The sequence below is a fragment of the Vigna umbellata genome, chromosome 1 (genome assembly GCF_029865625.1).
Source record: "Vigna umbellata cultivar VRB3 chromosome 1, Vumbellata_1.0, whole genome shotgun sequence".
Classification (NCBI taxonomy): domain Eukaryota; kingdom Viridiplantae; phylum Streptophyta; class Magnoliopsida; order Fabales; family Fabaceae; genus Vigna; species Vigna umbellata.
In genome coordinates, this window is record NC_142165.1 from 39,841,935 (window position 1) to 39,863,339 (window position 21,405).

Genomic DNA, 21,405 nt, shown 5'->3' on the forward strand with positions numbered 1-21,405 from the left:
TTATTATTATTAATATAATAATAATAATATATTATTATTATTATTATTATTATTATTATTATTATTTTTGTTGTTATTATTATTACTTTAAAAACAAAAAAATAAATTAAAATGAAAAAAATAAGAAATTTTAAAAGTTGGTTAAGAATTTTTTTTTTTAATTGATTTCGAAAATCAATTAAGATTTCAACTATTTTCAAAATTCATATAATTTTTAATTAGCTTTCAAAAACCAGTTGATTTTTAATATTAAAAGGATAAAATTAAAGTTTTGAAAATGCAGGAAGAAAATAATGTTTGGTTTACTTATCCTAAATTAAAGTTACACTAAGGATAATATGAAAAATATACATTGGTTCTAAAATGCAAAAATTTTCAAATAAAGTTAAGAAGTTAAGAAGACATAGTTGGGATTGAGACGGAATGCTTAAAGTTAAGAAGTTATGAATTAATTAATTAATTTAGTGAAATTATGGGCTAAAATTAACGAAATACAAATCATCAATTGATATGTTGATATGTGATATTTTAATTTTCTTATTTGTTTAAAGAATTTCAATTATCACCCAATGCATTACAAATATATAAAATTATTTAAATATTAATCATAAATACTGTGAATTTTATCTGTAAAATCATCAGCCAAAAAAATAATATTTTTTATTTAAAAATTACCAGTGTCTTTATTAGTAAATAATTATACATTTTTTTATAAATGTCCATTAAAACATGTACTGTATAGAAAAATATTTCCACTCTTCAATCTATAAATTAAATAAACTAACCTATGGCAGCCTAAATAAAGAGATTATTAAAAAAACTTCATGTTTTTTTTTTTTGTAAAATTAGTTGTCTTTATTACTTAAATAAAGATATATTTTTATAAATAAGAATTCACACTAAGGATTGCAATGAATTAAAAAAAGGAAATGATCTATTTTAATAGCCATAATAATTTTATATTATTCAGTTTCTTTATTGAGTAGTAGCTGTAGCTGTTTGGCTTCTTAATACTAACTATGAATATTTCAGTTGATCATACTAGTCTGTTCGGCTTCTCTATCAGAAGAACATTCAACCCAATAATAGCAAGCTCCAAGTTCAAAAGCCTTCGTTATGCAAAGCCGAGTATCCTTCCTCTTTCTCAGACATAGATTGTTAAACAGTCAAAAGTTGAAAACTTAAGTAAAAATGTAAAAGACTACTTACTTACTTATGAGAGCAACATCAATCCCTTCTTTATTGAGAAATTGCAGGAATTCATAGCCATCCATCATTGGCATATGAAGCTCCATGATAATCAAATGAATGTCTATTTCTTTTCTCAGTAAAACATCGACAGCTCCGGAAGATTCAGAGCATATCATAACTGCACACAACTCAAAAGAATAAGAAAACAAATATCTCTCTTAAATAATAATTACGAATAAAATATTGTATATATCTAACCTTGATGAGAATCCTCGTTGCATGTTTTCTCGATGAATTCCAGAACTCCAAGGTCAGAAGGATATTAAGATTGGATGGAAATCCATCGGGGATGTCAATTGAAGAAGAAATTCCGGCCATCACTCCCCACTATCACTTTAGACTGGGAATGGAGAAAGCAATTGAAAGAAATAAATACATATAGCATGGTTTAGCAAAATCCAAATCCCCTCCTAAACTGATCCAAGGTTGAAACAGCAAAAATCAAATATCCGGGTAATTAAAAAGACCCAGCAAATTTTAGCAAATGCAAATCGTAGACAAATGTCACAGCTCAAACTAAATCAAATTAAAAGAATTAATTGGGTGTTGACAAATGTGTAATCTGGCTTTAATTGTGATATTATTATGGTAATCTGGTCTTGTGATATTTTTTTTCGTCCTTTTTTTTATGATAGGGTAGACAAATGTCACACATTGTAATATTATTATGGTAATCTGATCTTAATTGTGAATTAATTGACAATTAATAAAATAGGAAAAAAAATAATCTTGGTTACAAGAAAAACAAATCAAATAATATTCAAAACATTGATTCTAACTATTGTCAAAATATATTATTTTTAATTATTGCTTATGATTATTGACATAATATTGATTCAAATTATTACCATATTAAACGTTCCTTTATCTAAAAATATTTTTTAGTGTTGTATTATTTTTTTTAAGGAAATTTATTTTATTATTTTCTTCTTTCTTTCTTTACTTACCATTATTATTCTCTTATTCATTTTATTTATTTATTTATTTACCCACACGAAATTGGGTGTTGACACCCTACGACCAATTCAATAGCAATTACAGAAGCGGTATAAATAATTGCATTCATGAGAATTTCATCACCTACATATAAAAGAAAGAAATAGTTACAAAGACTAAGAAATTCTGATTTCATTTTTCAATTACCAAGACTTTTTCAGCTAAAATAATTAATCAAAATAAGAATTGTTTTAAGATTTCTTTTTTCGTCTCGAAACATACTTTTTGGGTGAATATGTATAATCTTTGTTCTTCTTTTACCTGAAATTTGGAATCATTCTTTGAATTCTTCGTTTTTTTATATAATTTCTTTAGTTATTTCCTTTTCAATTCACACTTAGAGCTGAAACGCAACGATTTGATTTTCTATCCCTACACCTTGGGTAATTAAAAAGACTCAGCAAATTTCAGAAACCCAAATGGTTGACAAATGTCACAGCTCCTGATAACAGTTATACCAATCGGTTACACTATTGTACTGATCGCTCTTGTATTGTGTCGATCGCTCTTGTATTGATTCAATGCATCGTTCGGTATCACTGACCTGAACCGCTCAGTTGTATTGATTATTACACCGTTCGATTATACTGTTGTGACGATCGTTCTTGTAATGTGACAATCGCTCTTGTATTGTGACGATCGCTTTGACTCAATGCATCGTTCAGTATCACTGACCTGAACCGCTCGAATGTGTTGATTTATTATATCCTTCGATCTCACTGACTTGCACTGGTTGGTTTACAGTTAGGTTTGTAGCTTATGCTATTCTGTTTAGTTTCTATTATTCTGTTTTAGTTTCTTTTCCTATATATTTTTGTATCTCTTTCAACAATTCAATAAACTTTCTATCTTTCTTGGCCTATTTTTCTCGGGCTTCTTCTCTCTTCTCTTTTCTCCCCTTTATCATCTTTCTTTTCCACTATTGGATAATAAATCTATGAGCTCCAACTAAATCAAATTAAAAGAATAAAGCATATTACATCATTCTACCACAACTAAAAATACTAAATAAGATTTAGACAAGCAGGAATCGTAATCCAACGTTCTTCATTCAAACCAGAAACACCAGCTCTTTGCCGGACCTAGACAACATTGCACCTAGAAATCGAGACCTCGCATTCCTTTCCAGCGACAAACCGAATGCACCAAAATCCAAAACACCAACAAATAGGAACATAAAACGGTAAACAAACATGAGCAAAATTATATATATCAATGGATTTTGGTATAATTTATTATGTATGCTGTTAACTACATGAAATTTCTAACCTTGTCGATCGGAGGTACCCCGATTCTCCTCTTCTACCACTCGATCGCCGCCGCCCCGCATTTATCACCCAGCGGACTGGTATGAGTGCCGCTGTCGAGCTCCACCGAAGACGGTGGCACGAATGCAAGGGTTATGTGACAAGTTTCAGAGATAATAAAAGTTCTAACTATCCTAACCTACTTCATGGAGACTTTGTATATACGTACATTTGCATGAGTAAGAAAATAAAAGAGACGAAAATAAAATTTATTTACTATATTTAATATTCTTTTATCCATTTCAATCTTTTTATATTTAATACTAAATCTAAATAATATTTGTTTAATTATCATTAGTTATTAAATAACATTATATTATTATTTAAAATGTGTAATATAAGGATAAAATGTAATTTTTATATATTAAAGCGTAGGGAAAGAAAATACTTTATGAGTGAATTTTATAAATATAAAATAATTCAAACAATTAAAAATAAGAAGAAAAAGTGTGTCAGAAAAGAAAAAAAAAAGATAGAGTATGAAACCAAAGACTAAAATTATATATATATATATATATATATATATATATATATATATATATATATATATATATATATATATTTCCAAAACAAATATTTTACATAACAGAATCTAATACTTATTCCATTAATATCAGAACCAACTTTTCTATATATGTTAAAATTGTATGGTGTTAAAAAAACAAAATCAGAACATTAAGGTTGGAAAATGTTTTGTAAATTGATACTTTTAATAATATTTTTTTAACTTCAATCCAAATGTAGTTTTTTAATTTACAAATCTTAAATATTTTCTTACAAATAAGTATGTACGAATAAAACAGAAAAAAAACCTAAGAGGGAGAGATTTTCATCTATATTAAAAAATAGTTATTGTCTATCATTTATGTTATTTCCATGTAAATAAAAAGAAATAATTGTTTCTATTTTATGTAAAACATAGATTTAATACGATAGCAATGAGTAATTTATTTAGTTAATTTAATTTTATATAATGAAAATCACATTAAATAAAAACCCTAAATACATATAAAACCCTAAATCACATTAAATCATATTTATTTAATGTGTTGTGTGAAATATTACCTTAGACAGTTTACTTTTGTCAAAATCTTTATCAATTTAGAGAGGATTTGAAATTACCCACCCATTGTTAGTTAACAAAACATACCTTATATATATTTCTTTCTTTCAGTTGCTTTCTCAACAGTGTAAAGTGATGGCCGAAATTTCTTCTACTGACCTCCCTGAATTCCCATCAATTCTCAATGTTCTTGTCATCGACAGTGACCTCATTTTTCTTGATTTCATCAAGAAAACATGCAACCAGTATTCTTATGAAGGTTAGATATACACCATTCTATTGATAATCCTTTGTTAAGAGAAAGATAGATTCTTTTCTTATCTTGATGCTTGTTTGGAGTTGTGTGCAGTTCATGGTATGTTCTGAATCTCTACATGCTGTCAATATTTTGCAAAAAGGAAAAACGAATATTCATTTGATAGTCATTGAAGTTTATATGCCTGTCATGGATGGCTGCGAATTCCTGCTATTTGTCAAGAAAGAAGGAATTGATGTTCCTGTCATAGGTATGTAAGTTGTGGTTTACAGTTTTACTCAAAGTTTTAAATTTTTGACTGATAAAGAATAACTTGAACTTGTTTTACAATCTGTAGTGATGTCTCATGATGATTCTAAGCATTGTATGATGAAGACTATTCGGCTTGGAGCTTGCGATTATTGGAAGAAACCCTTGAAGGAGGATATGTTAAAGGACATGTGGACACATGCTTTTAGAAAGTTTGTAAGGGAACATAGCACCCAAAAAGATATTGGCAGGTTGGATGATGATGATAAAACAAGAGGGACAAGTCATAATTCTGAATCTGCTTCATCCATTCTTGATACGAGCAAAAGTAATTTCAGAGAAGATGATGATCTTGATGAATCAGAATATAGTAGTCTAACTGCCACAGGGAAGGATCGCATAGTATGGACACCAGAACTGCATACTAAATTTCTTGATGCTCTTGAAAGTGTTGGACCCGAAAGTATGATTCCTGGGCAATTGTTTTATTTTTCTTCATTCATCGGATATTTCTTTTTAGGTGTATTGATCGACTTAATTATTTTTTTTAGATATCGTGCCAAAGAAAATTCTGAAAGCCATGAACATGCCTAAATTGAAAAGAGGACATGTTGCTAGTCATCTGCAGGTTAGTACATTTGATTTTCTAGATTTGATTATTACTTCAGTATTTATTGTTTAGTGTGTTTTTGTGTAGAAATACAGAAAATCTGATGTTGAATGGAAACTGAAATTTTGATTGACAGAACTACAGAAATTTTTTGAAAGAGGAGCGAAAACAGCAACAACAACAACAGAATGAACCAAATGAGATGTCATTGGTTTCAGGTAATAAAAAACCAAAGGTGCAAGCATCAGAAGAAAACAACTTGCAAACTTCGACACATCCTGATCTGACATGTAACATGGGGCCAACAAGAGAGAAACCCTATGATCTAAATGTACAAGTTTCTGAACATTTTCATGAACCAACTTTGGCACATGATCTTTCTTATTCTTTGGCAACGTTTCCTAATATTTCCATTACTAACAATTTTCCTCAATCTTCTGGATATGGACTAAATAATATGCAGAAGCCAATGATGCGTCCTGAAATTCCTCCGATCAACTTGCAGCCATCCTCCATTATTATTTCAGATAATTCAGCTTCTGTTCCACCTCAATCAATACCAGGTGAAAACAACATAGGTCAAGTTATTCAGTATCAGTACAACAACAGAGCTTTTATGTATTACTCACAGCCTCTAAATTGCAGGTTTCTCAAATAGTGGTGTGAGACCTTTTGCTGCCTCCTCAGATATTGATGATCAAACAATCAAGAAGGAGCTAGATTCTAAGAACAACGACCATCACAAGCCCTGATGAAGACATTTCTGTATTCTTAACATAGTTTTTTTTTTTCATAATTCGATATTAGACAAGTTTGTAAGCTGCTTACAACCATATTTTGCTATACTAACAGATAGTTTTGGAGTGTTACTGTTGACAGTTCTCTACATGAAGAATATTTAGGATTTGCATAGTTGTTAAAATTGAATTAGTAGATATGTTTTGGAGTGTTTATACTGTTAACCCTTCTATGCGTGAAGAATATTTAGGATATATTTTCGAGTGTTAATGAACATTTAGGGTTGCTAAAATTACATTTCTTGAATAATAACTTACGGTAGGTGATTGATATGATAAAATAAAATAAGCATCAGTTTTATATTTGGATATATATACATATCCTAAAATACAATTTCGTTGAAATGATTAGAAACAATATTGAGAATATAAATTGAAATGGATAAAAAATTAATATTGTTTCTCTAAACTTCTTATCATAATATTTTGTTAAGTAATTAGATAATTATTAAGAATATAAAAAAAAAAGCAAACTGAAATTATTAAAAAGTGAAAAAGAAAAATTCGGACAGTAACTAAAAAATAGAATTTCTGTTATCTTATGACGACTTTTTGTCTTTATTTTTATAAAGAGTGATACTTGATAAAAACACAACTGTTTTATAATCTAAAATATTAATACGCCATTTAAATTTCTTTTATATTTTAAAATTAAAATATCATTATATATTATTACATTATTAAAACAGCTGTTATGATTCTAATTTTTTAGGAAAGTCAAACTATATTTTTTCTTTTCTTGTTTTATTTGATTCTACTCGACTCTAAGAAATATGTTATTTCTTTAATAGTATAAATGAGCCGGTATTAGTTATTTGCATTTGGTAATTAGACTATAATAATATATAATTGTTTAATTTGGTCGCTAAATTTTTCTTTCATATATATTTATATTTCCGTGAGATAATTTTATGTAGAATAGAATACCATCTGACTATTAATTCATATATTAGAGAGGTAAAATCTTCGAGTTATTTTCTGAAATATTTTTATATATACGAATGAGATGTTAACTTTATCAAAGGAAAAACACATAAATATATGTAAGAGCAGCAATTTAGATATTTATTAATTTAATATGTTAAAAAAACTATTTAAAAGTATTAGTAAAATCTTTTTACAAATAGTATTGATTTTATAATTAGATTAATCAAGTACGCTAATCAAATTTTATATACTGACTTTTTAATATGAATGTTTAATTTACATTGTTTTCGCGTTTTAAATAGTGGTACAAATATAAGTATGAAAACACGTATTCTCGAGTATTTAGTGTATAATTTATTTTGTTTACCCAATCAACCATCATATTAATAGTTAATAGAAAGTGTTTTATTTACACATGTGTATGTTGAAATATATTTACACGTAGGTTGGAGTAGAAAATAAGTTTATTTAGTATTGATTATTTTAATTATATGGATGTTTGGATTAATTAGTGCCTTACTAGTAGTTTTCGGTTTAATATGCCTAAATTAAGTAAAATTAGGTGCATTATATCATGCAAATATCATCAAAACATTTAATTGATGCAATTCAAATTTTCCTGGTGTGAGAGAATTGGTACAGTTAAGACTTAAAGCTATTGTTATGAGAAAAGAAAGGATAGAAATTGTATTTCTTATTCCATTATCAGGAGAAAGTATAATTTACATATATATAATTGTTTGAAACAATGTATAAACGGAATATAAATATAAATATATGACATAAATGCATAGATATGAACGGAAAATAAATTAAATCCAATATCCCCTCAAGTTGCAGCATATATATTCTTAATGCTCAGCTTGAACAACAAAGATTGAAATTGTGCTGGATGCAAAGCTTTAGTATGAATGTATGCAAGTTGTGCTGAAGTAGGAATGGACAGGAGCTTAATTACACCAGCTTGAACTTTATCTCTTATGAGATGACAATCAATTTCAATATGATTTGTCCTTTCATGCATGCCTGGATTATGTGCAATTGGTATAGCAGATTGATTGTCACAAAACAGAGGAACTGGTTGTGGTAGAGGTTGTTTCAAATCATGGAGCAAATACAGAAGCCATTGAATTTCACATGTTGTGAAAGCTAAAGCTCTATATTCTGCTTCGGTTGATGATCTAGATATAGTACCTTGCTTCTTGGATTTCCAGTTGATTAATGATGCACCATAGAACACATTAAAACCAGTCACAGACCTTCTAGTGTCAGGACAAACAACCCAATCAGAATCACTAAAAGCCTTGAGAGCATGTTCTGTGTTGGAGGAAAAGAATAATCCTTGTCCTGGATTGTTCTTGATATATCTTAGGATTCTTATTGCTGCTGCATAGTGATCTTCCAAGGGATTGAAAAGAAATTGACTGAGAGTACTAACAGCGAAACATAAATCTGGTCTTGTATTGGTTAGATATAGTAACCTGCCAAGAAGTCTTCTATAGGTCTGCACATCTGAATAGGATTTCCCTTTTGTCTTGAAAAATTTTGTGCCATAGACATCGAGCGAGCCCATCCATGATAATTGTGACCTTCAAAAGTCGGGAAAACAAGCACAAGTGAAGGATTCTCGTTAAGGTGAATGTAATAGTCGTGTGTTGTATCTTGCAACGATGCGAGAGTAATAGAGGGAGTAACCATAGAAGGGGAAGAAAAAGGCAGAAAAGCCAAGAATAGAAGATGAAGATCTGGGCAGAAAAATAATTGGTTGCGGAAGAACGTGATAAAGAATTAATTTTCTTCTGATACCATATTATGAAAAAAAAAGGATAGAAATTGTATTTCTTATTCCATAATCAAGAGAGAGTACAATTTACATATATAATTATTTCAAACAATATATAAACGGAATATAAATATAAAAATATAATATAAATATATGAACATAAATGCACATATATGAACGGAAAATAAATTAAATTCAAGTTTTACCATATTTTTCATAATTTGATCAATACATCTCATTTAGGCCCTGTTCTTTTGAGTGGATTTGAGAGGATGGATTTGAGGGGATTTGAGAGGATTTGAAGATAATTTTTTTATCGTTTATTTGAGTGAATTTGAAGGTAAATGAGAGTGAATTTGGAAATAATTTTTTTTAATTTGTCATGTCAATACAATTTTATACTAATTCTCACAAAATTTATTTTTAAATTCACTATCATTTACCTCCAAATTCACTCAAATAAACGACAAAAAAAATTATCTTCAAATCCTCTCAAATCCCCTCAAATCCATCCTCTCAAATCCACTCAAAAGAACAGAACCTTAGAGAAAGATGTTTCGAATCTATACAACTCGATGAACTCAAAAGTACATTAGATACTTTTTTCCAGAGAATTGAAACCGAAGCCATTGCGGACCCAAGAAAGTGGGACATCAAGGTTATTCAAGTTGTTGGGGAGGGAGAAAGATCTCCTATTGTTACCGGAAGAGAGAGGAAAACAGTAAAATGGAAGTTAAACATAACATAAGAAATGAATCTCTCTTTGAATATTGTATCTAGTCTCTGGTTTTGATTAAAAAGAAAACTTTAGCTATAAATAGAGAAAGGAAAAAAGAAAATCCTAATCATCCCATCAACTACTTATTACTTCTAACTACTAATCCTAACATATTTAACAAACCTAATTTTGATGTATGTTTATCAATTCAAGTTTAATAAACGATGAGTTGAAAGCGATAACTTTGTGAAAATAAATATTAGTCAGTTGTTCGTGAGATAGAAGATAAAAGATATTAGATTGGATTTTCTATCGAATGAGAGTCAAGATTTAAATGCTTGGAAAACTACGGTGGACTTGTTTTCAGTTTACCGACTTACTTTAAATAAATGTTAGTATTTTATTTATGAAAATATATTTAAATTTGAATATATATATATCTACAATATACTTAAATTGAGTAGAAAGTTATGCTAGATGTGATGGAAAAGAAAACAAATATTGATATGCTAGATAATGAATTCTTAGATTCTCATGAACTCTTATAGTAAGTAATTATTTCCTTTAGAACTCTTTATACAAAAATTTAAGTTTTTATAATAATTATTTACCTCTTTAACTTTTTTACCATAAGAAAAAAAAGGAGTAATTAAAATTCAAAAGTTAAACTCTTAACTACAAAATAATGCACATAATATTTTCTAAAAGGTTACTGCAATGTATCAATTTTGTTAAAAATAATTTAGACATTAAAAAGAAAATCAAATATATAAAAGATATCAACATACAAATGTCATTTAACACTTTAACTACCACCAACGTTTATTTATCATGTCTCTATGTGTTTATCATGCTCACATAGAATTCACTTAATATTTATATCACATTATTTCCATCAGTTTTCCATACAAAATGCTAATAGAAGTTCAATTTTACTCTCAAATAAAATCTTCAACTATAATAAACTAAAATATAATAATTACTTTCTTTATTTTAAATTACATTTAGTTAGTACAACTAAGAAAAGTAAAGTAGAAAAAAAAATGAAACCATAGATGATAAAATAAACTATATAAAAAAGTAAAATGACAGATAAAATTATGTTAAAAAATTATTTATAGATAATATACTATATAATATATATTATATTAAGCAACACAATGAAAATAAGGAAGAGAGAAAGATTTAGTTTACAAGATAAATGAACAAAACTGGAATTCATTTTATAGAATTACCATAATTCAAAAATTTCAAAAATTATATAAATTAATTTCATTTCATAAAGAAGAATAGGTCTTTCTTTCATTACCTTCTAATAAAAGAAACTTCGAAAATAGCAACTATAATATCCACTCAAATCTCCAAAAGGTTTTCTTTCTTTCCTAAGACTTAACTTTCAGTCCAAAACGAATATTAGGGCAATCAAGCCCTAATATTACAAATGCTGAAACAAATGCACAGCACACCTAAATTACAATGCTGAAACAATATATTAGGGCAAATTATGCCTTTCCTTTCCCAGACTGAAGAGATTGAATCCTCTGTTGCAATTTTAGTATCTGCAACCATGACAAAAGAAGATCAGTCATTTCTTTTCCTCTAAAGGTTAATAAATAAAGTTGAGATGGCCGAGTTGGTCTAAGGCGCCAGATTAAGGTCAACAAAAGTCAATTAATTTTTTTAATTTCAATATTTATCCAGCAAATATTTATTGTTTTACATACCAAGAATTGCATCTAATTCCTGAACTTATTTTAAAATTAGTCATAAATACTAACCATTAACAAATATAATTATATTTAATCAATTTTTCATTTAGAGCTTACGCTCATATTATTAAATAAAAGTTATAAGACTATGAACTTTCAATTTATCTAAATTTTGTATTTTATAAAAAGTTATTAAGAGAAATAAATGTCAAAAATTTATTCCAGGAATAATTTGATCCTTTCCCGAGTTATAAATACATTTTTTTTAAAAGAAGTTGAAATTTAAATATTGAAATGCCATTCAACTTACCCGCATCAAATATCAAATGGAATGACAAAAAAAACATGTACAGGGCATAGACGAAAGATAAAAATAAGGAAGCTAAAGTTACAAACCGTATCTTTCTTGCTATTTTGCTTCTCTTCCAAATCTTGAACAGTGGCATCAAGCCGCTTCCTGTCACACAGAGAACAGTCACACAGAGAACCCTTACATTTGTGATAAAATTATAAAAAGCTTAAGAATACTAAAACCAGCCTAGTCATATAATGAAAAGATGGCAAAAAAACATAAACAAGCAAGCAGTAATTAACAATATTAGAAATGAGAGGGAAAGATAGGACATAGAGAATAAATGTAGTACGAGGTAATGCATCTATCCATGTCATAAAATATTTGGTAATTTAATTGAGCATGTTTGTTACCTGCCTAATACAAATAAGCTTTTTACCTGCCTAATACAAATTCAAGCCCGATCTTTTGTCTGGGCTTGGAACCAGCTACATACGGAGTTGTAATAAAACAAAATAGGCTCATTGTTCAAAGTATACGATTTTGTGCCTAGATATTTCAAGCAGTGTCAAATCCCTATTTTGTCATGTTTTTTTATTGTTAAAAGATCTTCTTTTTGGTATTCTTTTGTTTTAATTCTTTGATTTTAATTCATTTTCAGATTTTCTTGTAAAAATTAGTGATTTTGTGAAAATGTGTCAATAAGGTGTTTTTTAAGTAGATTTTTAGTTTAGTTTTTCAATTGTTAGATTTCTAGTCTTTGTAAGAAGAAATTTGAACATTTTATTCATGTTTTACACTATACATTGCTGTCACAGTTTTGGTTCTCTAATTTTTTTTATATATTTTTAATTTCTTTTCTTGAGTTTCTTGCATTGTGTTGGAGTTTTGTCTTTTACATTTCCCCCCAGAGTCTACATTAGTTTTCATGGATAACAACACAAATTAGCTACTAAAGTTGGAGTTTACTTGGATTGACACCTGGTTGCCACTCTACTACATTAGGGGGAATTTCCGATGTTGGAAATCTCTATGCAACTGGGGATTTAACAAATTGGCACCATTGCCGGGGAAACAAAGACTTAGTAGTCATTTGAGTTACCAATTTTATGTTTTTCCAGTTTGAGCATTTTAGATAGGAGTAATCTATATTTTTCTGCCACTGTTATACACTGTTTTTGCTATGATCACTGTTCTATTTCTGTCACTGTTTTCTGTAAGTGTGTGACCAGGTCCAGACCAGGTTCAATACACAGATTTCACTGAGCTTGAGATGACTAGAAGGTTGATAAAGGAGAAAATTCAAAACCAGTTTGAGTCAGGACCTGTTGACCAAACTGTCAAGCCTGTTGAACCAGAACCAGTTAATCTGATAGACATAGACCTGCAATGTGAGAGAGAACTTGAAAGAAGCTGGCAAGCCCAGATGTAGGCTACCAGCCTCTGTATATCCAGACTCCACATGTTCAAGGGGCTGCAACTTTGAATTGAAGCCAAAAACGATCCAGTTGCTACCAAAATTCCATGGAATGGCTGGAGAGGATCCATATAACCGAACCAGTGATGGAAGAATAGTGCAATTCAGCTTCAGTTTTCATTCCAATTTTTCATTTTCCTTTTCATTAGCTCAGAACAATTTTCTTTCTGCATTTTATGCTTAAATCTGTACTTGCTTTGCTGTTTCCAAATTGCTTCCCTTCCACATTGAGGACAATGTGTCAAGTGTGGGAGGAGTGGTTTCATTTTTGCACTTTTGCTTAGTTTCAATCGCTGATAGCTACCTATTTTTGTTGCTTTTATACTTCTTTTTGCTGTTTTATACACTTGATTTCTGTGTTTTTAGTCATATTTGAACCATTTGCTGTTTTGAGTGTTCTTTGCTGTTTAGTCAGTTCACCCATCCTTGATATTAATAGCTTCATATAAATAGCAGATACCTCACGTTTACTTATTTACTCCTTTTTTGCAAACTTATAAAAATCAAGCCTATTGACTGGACACCAATTAGTTCCTTGATTTTCTATTAAGATGTACAACCACAGATGATAAGCATATCTTTTGAAAAATAAAAATAGAAAACAAAAACCATTCCATTTTCTATAGGAAGCAATGGAAAAAGTGGTGAGAAACTCTTTAAGAGACCCAAGATGGTCACACTCACGCATAGGTTCCAAGTAAGAGCAACGTGTTAACTAGTATCCCTCAGGAATAACTAGGTTATGTTTCACCTCACAATAAGGGGCATACGATAACAAGGGACATACGATAACTAAATAATTAAAAACAACCATGATAAGCTAATCATATGAATTGAAACCAAAAGTAACAAACCCCAACATAAAAATAGGCGGGGGAAAACACAAACTTACAATTCAGCAGAGATGTATTCGATTCTCTTACGGACATTTGCATTGGCCTCAGCCAAATCTTGCTTAACAAGTACGGGCCCAATCAACTTGTAAACATTTGCGTCTTCTTTCAACAAATCAAGTTCCTTATCAAAAGGAACAGATATAATCAGTTGGCATCGTAGCAGGAAGAGCCAGAGAACAAATAAAAATATATGATTACGGTACCTTGAGGACGAGCTCGTTCTCGCCAAGCTGAATCGTGTACTTCTTTCTCATCTGGTGATTCTTCGCAATTTCTGAAAAAAAAAAATGGGAAATTCGTGGCACGAATTAGAAGAGTGAATACAAATAGAACAATAATAGATAAGGGGAATAGTGAGCGTACCCTTCTGGAGCTTGCTGAGATCATTGGCTTTGTTCTCCAATTCACGTTGAAGATCTCTGAGGTTGGACGAACTCATCGTGTTTCCGACCTTCTTCCTTCAGCTGCCGTTGTAAAACACCAGTGGCTACTGCTTTTGTTCTTCTTCTTGTTGGGTCGGCCCAACATCATAAAGAGCCCAATCCGTATCACTCGATTCAATAATTATGTTTTAAATTAATAAACTCAACCAACCTAATTAAAATTACTATAAAAAACCACATTTTTATTATATCAAAATAATACAATTTCAAAGTATAAATATATTTCTTTACAAATTATATTAAGAATATATATATATATATATATATATATATATATATATATATATATATATATATATATATATATATATATATAATTTCGTAAGAAGCGGTGTTAAAAAATGTATGTGATAGTTATTTCAAATAGAAAAATTCTTTACACTCCCTTAATTTTCAATATAATACTTTATAATAAGTAAAAGACTCTTCGTTTAGATTATGTCATTTATGCAATAAATTCCAAAGTTTAACTCATTACACAGGTAAGACTTAAAAATAAACATGACTCAAAATCTACGTTAAATTACTGTAGTGTATGAGATTGAGATGATGTCATCAACTTAATATCACATCACATTCACACAAATATCAACTATTATAACTTAAAACTAATTATTACATATCATATATTGTATTAGCATATACAAATATCTTGTCAGTTTTCCAAGACTAGATTAATACGATTAATCAAAGACTAGATGAACAAGTTAGGTTAACAAAATCTTAAATCATCAACAAAGATCCCAATCTACTTATCCAGATAAACATCCACAAGTACTATAAATAATATTATTCACAAAATATTATACCATTTAATATTATATTTATTAATTTCTTTCACACATATCTTATTTGAGTTTTTTTCGAATATATTTTGCAACATTCTAATACAATGGACTTCAAGTATTAGAAGTTAAGAAAAAAGATAAAATTTTATACAATTGAAATTGAAGAAAAAGTCATCATAAATAAGTGTTACATATAAACTTATTTTAAATGTGTATGGATGTTGGGTAAAAATAAGTACACCTTCATTCATCTTGTAATCATATAAATTAAAATCACAACAATTAAGAAGTTCATGTTAACAGATTGTAAAAAGAATTCACATACCACAGATATCATTTACCAATTCAAATCCACACCAAAGTTTATTTATCACATCTCCTTGTTTTATCCTAGTCATATCGAAATCATGTAGCATTTATATCACATTATTTCAAAATTATAAATATTTCCTGCACCAGAAATTTTCATTTCATAATATGTTAATTCAAATGGTCTATTCATCGCATTCAAATTGTCAACCAAAAACAAGTTCATATCATGCTTATAGAAAAAAAAAATAATTAAGAAAATAAATGGCTTTCTTTATCTTGAAGTTACATCAACATTAGTACAATAGCAGAAAAAAAAATGTGATAAATTTAACATAAAACGAACTGTATATAAAAAAATAGAAAATCAAATAAAAATATAAGGTAAAAGAAGGAAAGAAAAAAAAATACTATGAAATTTTTGTGGAAAAGGAGAAAGGAAAGATGATTTGACATAGAGATAGATATGCATCCCTTACCCGCCAAACCAAAACCAAGTCACACAAATAAATATCTTCTTGCTTCCATTCCTATGACGTGGTCGGAATTCACTTCCAGATATTTTCTATCAAAATATCATCTCACCTTAGTGTTCCCCACGTTGACTCCATTCACCTTCACATTCGCCCTTCTTTTCCCCCTTAAATTACCAATCTGCCACTATTCTCATCTCCCCCCATACCCACTCGTAATTTCCCTCTCTCTTTGGGGCATTTCCGTCACATCATTTAACCGACTTTAACGAGAAGAGCGAGAGAGAAAAGAAAGAGAGTTTGGTGTTATTTTTCATTGTTGCAGTTGCAGAAGAAGAAGAAAAGGAAAAAATGGCTATGGCAAAAGAGAAAGAGGAAGATGAAGAGGAGGTTCAGACCTGTGGGAAGAGGTTGAAATGCATGAGGAATGATGAAGAAGATGATAATGGTGTTGATGAAGAAGAGAGCGAGCTTCCTCTGAAACCAGGGATTTTCTTCTACCCGACAACCCCAACTTCTTTTGTTGTCTCTGATGCTCTTGAACCTGATTTTCCGGTCATATATGTCAACAAGGTCTTTGAAATCTCCACTGGATATCGTGCCGACGAGGCCCTTGGTCGCAACTGGTTAGAACTTTCTTCCATTTCTCCCTCTTTTTTGTGCAAATTCCGACCTCTTAATATCTGGGGTTTTTCTGTTTGTGCATTTGACTCTGAAATTTACCTGGTTGGGTTGAATTAAACTTCCTCAAACTAGAACCCCTTTCTGTGCCTGTCAGATTGTTCTGTTTATTCAGATCTATGTTTAAGCTCGGATTTTTTTTGTGTGTTCCATTTTGTCATCTAGTTAAGAGATGAGATTCTACTGTGTCAAAATTCATAATTCAGAAACATCTTATGGCTTTTGCGAACTACATTTCACTGAACTGTGAATTCTGATTGGTAGTGTTTTATCCTCTGTTGTCCATTTTTCGGCAATTTTTTATCTGCTATGGTTAGCTCTTCTATTGAACTTCTTGTTTCTCCTTTTTTTATATCATCTCTCAAGCTGGAGTATTTTTTTTTTTTCGTCCTTCCTTTTGGAACCCTTGTTTTTTACCTTGTTACAATATGATTTGTGAAAGTTGCGAATGGCCGATACTTCTATCTTCCTTGTTAGTGTCATAATATTATTGCTGGTGTGAATTTTCAGCTAAATTTATTAAGTATCCACAATTTGTATTAATGTTCAAATGTAGCAAAGATACATGTGTGGTTAAAATAATTTAAAAATGTCATGTTTTGTCCATTGAAGATAGCAATATTCTACCAAATTTGGTGGAATGTTTGGTTTTAAGAGTTTTTGGTATCTATGGTTTGAGTTTGGTTTAGTTTTGGTTCCCAGATTAAAAGTGATTATTATTTCAGGGTCCCTAATTTGAAGAAAGTCCACATTTAGTCCTTAAGATTTATCTTCTGTGATCATCTAAGACCCCTGGTAAGAACTAAAACAGGGTTGTGAAACTAAAGAAATAACTTTTTAATTTAGATGACCAAAAACAAACTTGAATAAAATTTAGGGACCTGAAAATATTTAAGTCTTAAGAAAATGGATACTTAGGATATTATGATATAAGGTTTGCCAACTGTTTGAGCCTTTCTTCAACTAACTCCTGAGAAAATTTTTGATAGAGGATATTGATTAAAAATGTGACATTCTTGTTTTCAACAGTAGGGAAGGTAGCCGGTTAAGCTTAAGAGTTTGCTTTCCTGTAAATCCTTCTTGCAGTGCCTTACTCAATCACCAAATTAGAAACAATTTGTTTTGAAACTTTAGTTTTAAGTGTATCAAATGGCATCCTGTGATCCATAATGGGATAAGACTTTGTTATATACTGATCAGTCAGGGTTATTTTAGAAGAATGGCCAATAATTGTTTTAAAATTTCTTTTGTTTCAGTCGGTTCTTACAGTATAGAGATCCTCGAGCTCAGAGGCGACACCCTTTGGTGGACCCTGTTGTTGTGTCTGAGATCAGAAGATGTCTTGAGGAAGGTGTTGAGTTCCAAGGTGAACTTTTGAATTTCAGAAAGGACGGCACGCCATTGGTGAACAGACTAAGACTTGCACCAATTCATGACGATGATGGGACTGTGACACACGTAATAGGTATCCAACTCTTTTCTGAGGCAAATATAGATCTGAACCGACTCTCATATCCAGTATTCAAAGAGACTTGCAATCAGGATTTTTCCAAGAATGGTAAATATTCTCCAAAGGGTGGACAATGTTTGTACAGTCAGCAGCAAGAGATGTGCGGCATTCTTCAGCTTTCTGATGAAGTCCTGGCTCACAACATTTTGTCGCGCTTGACACCAAGGGATGTTGCATCCATTGGGTCTGTATGTAGAAGAATACGTCAGTTAACAAAGAATGAGCATGTCAGGAAGATGGTATGTCAGAATGCTTGGGGCAAAGAAGTGACAGGAACATTGGAACTGATGACCAAGAAGTTAGGATGGGGTCGTCTGACTCGGGAACTCACCACCCTTGAGGCTGTTTGTTGGAGAAAACTGACAGTTGGAGGAGCAGTGGAGCCTTCACGCTGCAATTTCAGTGCTTGTGCTGCAGGAAACCGACTAGTATTGTTTGGAGGTGAAGGAGTGGACATGCAGCCTATGGATGACACTTTTGTTCTAAATCTTGACGCTAAAAATCCAGAATGGCGCAGGGTTAGTGTGAAATCATCCCCACCTGGAAGATGGGGCCACACACTCTCATGTTTAAATGGTTCTTGGTTGGTGGTTTTTGGAGGCTGTGGTAGGCAAGGACTGCTCAATGATGTGTTTGTGCTTGATTTGGATGCTCAACAGCCAACATGGAGGGAAGTCTGTGGTGGAACCCCACCTCTTCCCAGATCATGGCATAGTTCTTGCACAATTGAAGGGTCGAAATTGGTGGTCTCCGGCGGGTGCACGGATGCAGGTGTACTTCTCAGTGACACGTATTTACTGGATCTCACAACGGAGAATCCAACATGGAGAGAAATTCCAACATCATGGGCTCCTCCATCTCGGTTGGGGCACTCACTCTCGGTGTATGGGAGGACAAAACTTCTGATGTTTGGTGGACTTGCCAAGAGTGGACACTTGCGGCTACGATCAGGTGAGGCTTATACAATTGACTTGGAAGATGAACAACCACAGTGGAGGCAGCTAGACTGTAGTGCATTCACGGGATTAGCAAGTCAAAATGCTGTTGTTCCTCCTCCCAGACTGGATCATGTTGCTGTGAGCATGCCTTGTGGGAGGATCATTATATTTGGAGGTTCCATTGCGGGTCTTCACTCACCATCTCAGCTCTTTCTCTTGGACCCTTCTGAAGAGAAACCATCTTGGAGGATCCTCAATGTTCCAGGGCAACCACCTAAGTTTGCTTGGGGTCATAGCACTTGTGTGGTTGGAGGGACTAGGGTACTGGTGTTGGGGGGACACACTGGGGAGGAGTGGATACTCAATGAGTTGCACGAGTTATGCCTGGCAAGTCGTCAGGATTCTGACCTGTAAAGGGCATAAAACCAGACCCTCTTCTCTCAGAACAAGATTTTTGTTGCAAAATAGGTTTTGGGTGGGTTTTGTTTAGCAGTTTGGTTTTGTATATGAACTATATCATATGATTGTTGTATGACATGACGTGTGTATTACCACTGTTTTTTGAATGATGTATGATGCCATCTGGCTCCTCTACCCTCTATGACTATGACACTAGGAAACAAACTTCTGTACATCATAGAGTTCTTGCCTCTTGTATCATCCCTCCTTTTTCTTTTACAATTAGTTTTGTTAATAATTAATTCTTTTATTATTGTTTCTTATCATCAACTCTGATATAACTAATATATAACATAGGAAGGAGAAGAAAAAGGGTGGGTAGATTTCAAAAGAAATTCAAGGAAATATAAGTATGAGGATTGAACGTTAATAAATCTTTAATTAAAGAAGGTTTACCTGGGTTGTAACTAGTTATTATTAGCCTTTACAAATAGAAAAGATAAAAAAATGCTTAAAATTCATGCAGTAAAAAGTTGTATAGGCTTGAAATTTAACCATTTTACTAAATTATAACACGTGATTAGGATTACTTGCAGTTTTTTTTTAAAAATAAACTGCAGGGCCAACGTGCTTTTTGAAATACAAGTGTATAAATTTTCGAATTATGATTTTAAAGTTTTTAGTGTAATTTACCTGTGTTTGTTTGTTGAAGAAGTCGGTAAAAGTGAAGAAAGTTGAGAATACAAAATTTAAAACACGGAAAACAATGCAAAACTTTATATCTTACTTTCCCTCCCTAAACATGTGAAGAAGATTACCTTTATATATATATATATATATATATATATATATATATATATATATATATTACTTTATAAAATAATCAATAATATCTTATATTTTTATTATAATATATAATTAAAGTAAAATATAATAATAAATAAAATGATTTAAAAATTATATTTTATAGATTAATTTACTTTAAAATATTATTATTTTAATATATAATTTTTCGATGAAATTTGAAAATATTTTTAATTTAAAAATTGTTTTCATTATAGTTTATAATTTACAATGCATTTTTAAAATAAATTATTTTTTAAATATTACAAAAATTATTTTATTATATAATCATATCTTGTAACAACTTTCTACTCAATTTTCACTTTCTTAGCTTTAATTCAAATAACTTCACTCAAATTAAATAATTTCAATTTTTTCACTCTCTTTTTCATCATTTCCTTCGTTTTTTACTTCGTCAAATCCAGTAATCCAAAGGCATCGCATCCAATTCTTCGCACACACAGATTAGTCAACCCGACCCAAGATGCTAAGGAATGAAATTCAGCGAGTCAGATTTTCAACTTGAGAGAACCTGACTCGTACCAATATCTTTTACAGGTTATTGAAGTTTTTTCAAAAATTTACACAAGTTTTAAAATGTGATTGAACACGAGGTTTATAAAGTCGAGCGGAAATAAATCATTCAACAGCGGCAATGAAAATATGAATGTTACATAGCTGTAAATAGAG

The 21,405-nt window shown here is 30.7% G+C and overlaps 2 protein-coding genes and 1 pseudogene across 2 annotated transcripts; 1 reads left to right on the forward strand and 2 right to left on the reverse strand.

Annotated features, from left to right (window-relative positions):
* Positions 1-8,285: 8,285 nt before the first annotated feature.
* On the reverse strand, positions 8,286-9,029 carry LOC148205329 (secreted RxLR effector protein 161 pseudogene; annotated as a pseudogene).
* A 2,176-nt stretch (positions 9,030-11,205) lies between these two features.
* On the reverse strand, positions 11,206-14,854 carry PFD6 (prefoldin 6). Its single transcript, XM_047317649.2, has 5 exons — positions 14,695-14,854; positions 14,535-14,605; positions 14,328-14,452; positions 12,063-12,123; positions 11,206-11,516 (listed from the first exon to the last, which is right to left on the reverse strand). Exons 1-5 carry the CDS (start codon positions 14,768-14,770, stop codon positions 11,460-11,462), a joined length of 390 nt encoding a protein of 129 aa, XP_047173605.1. The 5' UTR covers positions 14,771-14,854; the 3' UTR covers positions 11,206-11,459.
* Positions 14,855-16,678: 1,824 nt separating this feature from the next.
* Positions 16,679-20,195, forward strand: FKF1 (flavin-binding, kelch repeat, f box 1). Its single transcript, XM_047317634.2, has 2 exons — positions 16,679-16,970; positions 18,282-20,195. The coding sequence occupies exons 1-2, from the start codon at positions 16,696-16,698 to the stop codon at positions 19,885-19,887; spliced, it is 1,881 nt and encodes a 626-aa protein (XP_047173590.2). The 5' UTR covers positions 16,679-16,695; the 3' UTR covers positions 19,888-20,195.
* The last annotated feature ends 1,210 nt before the right edge of the window (positions 20,196-21,405 follow it).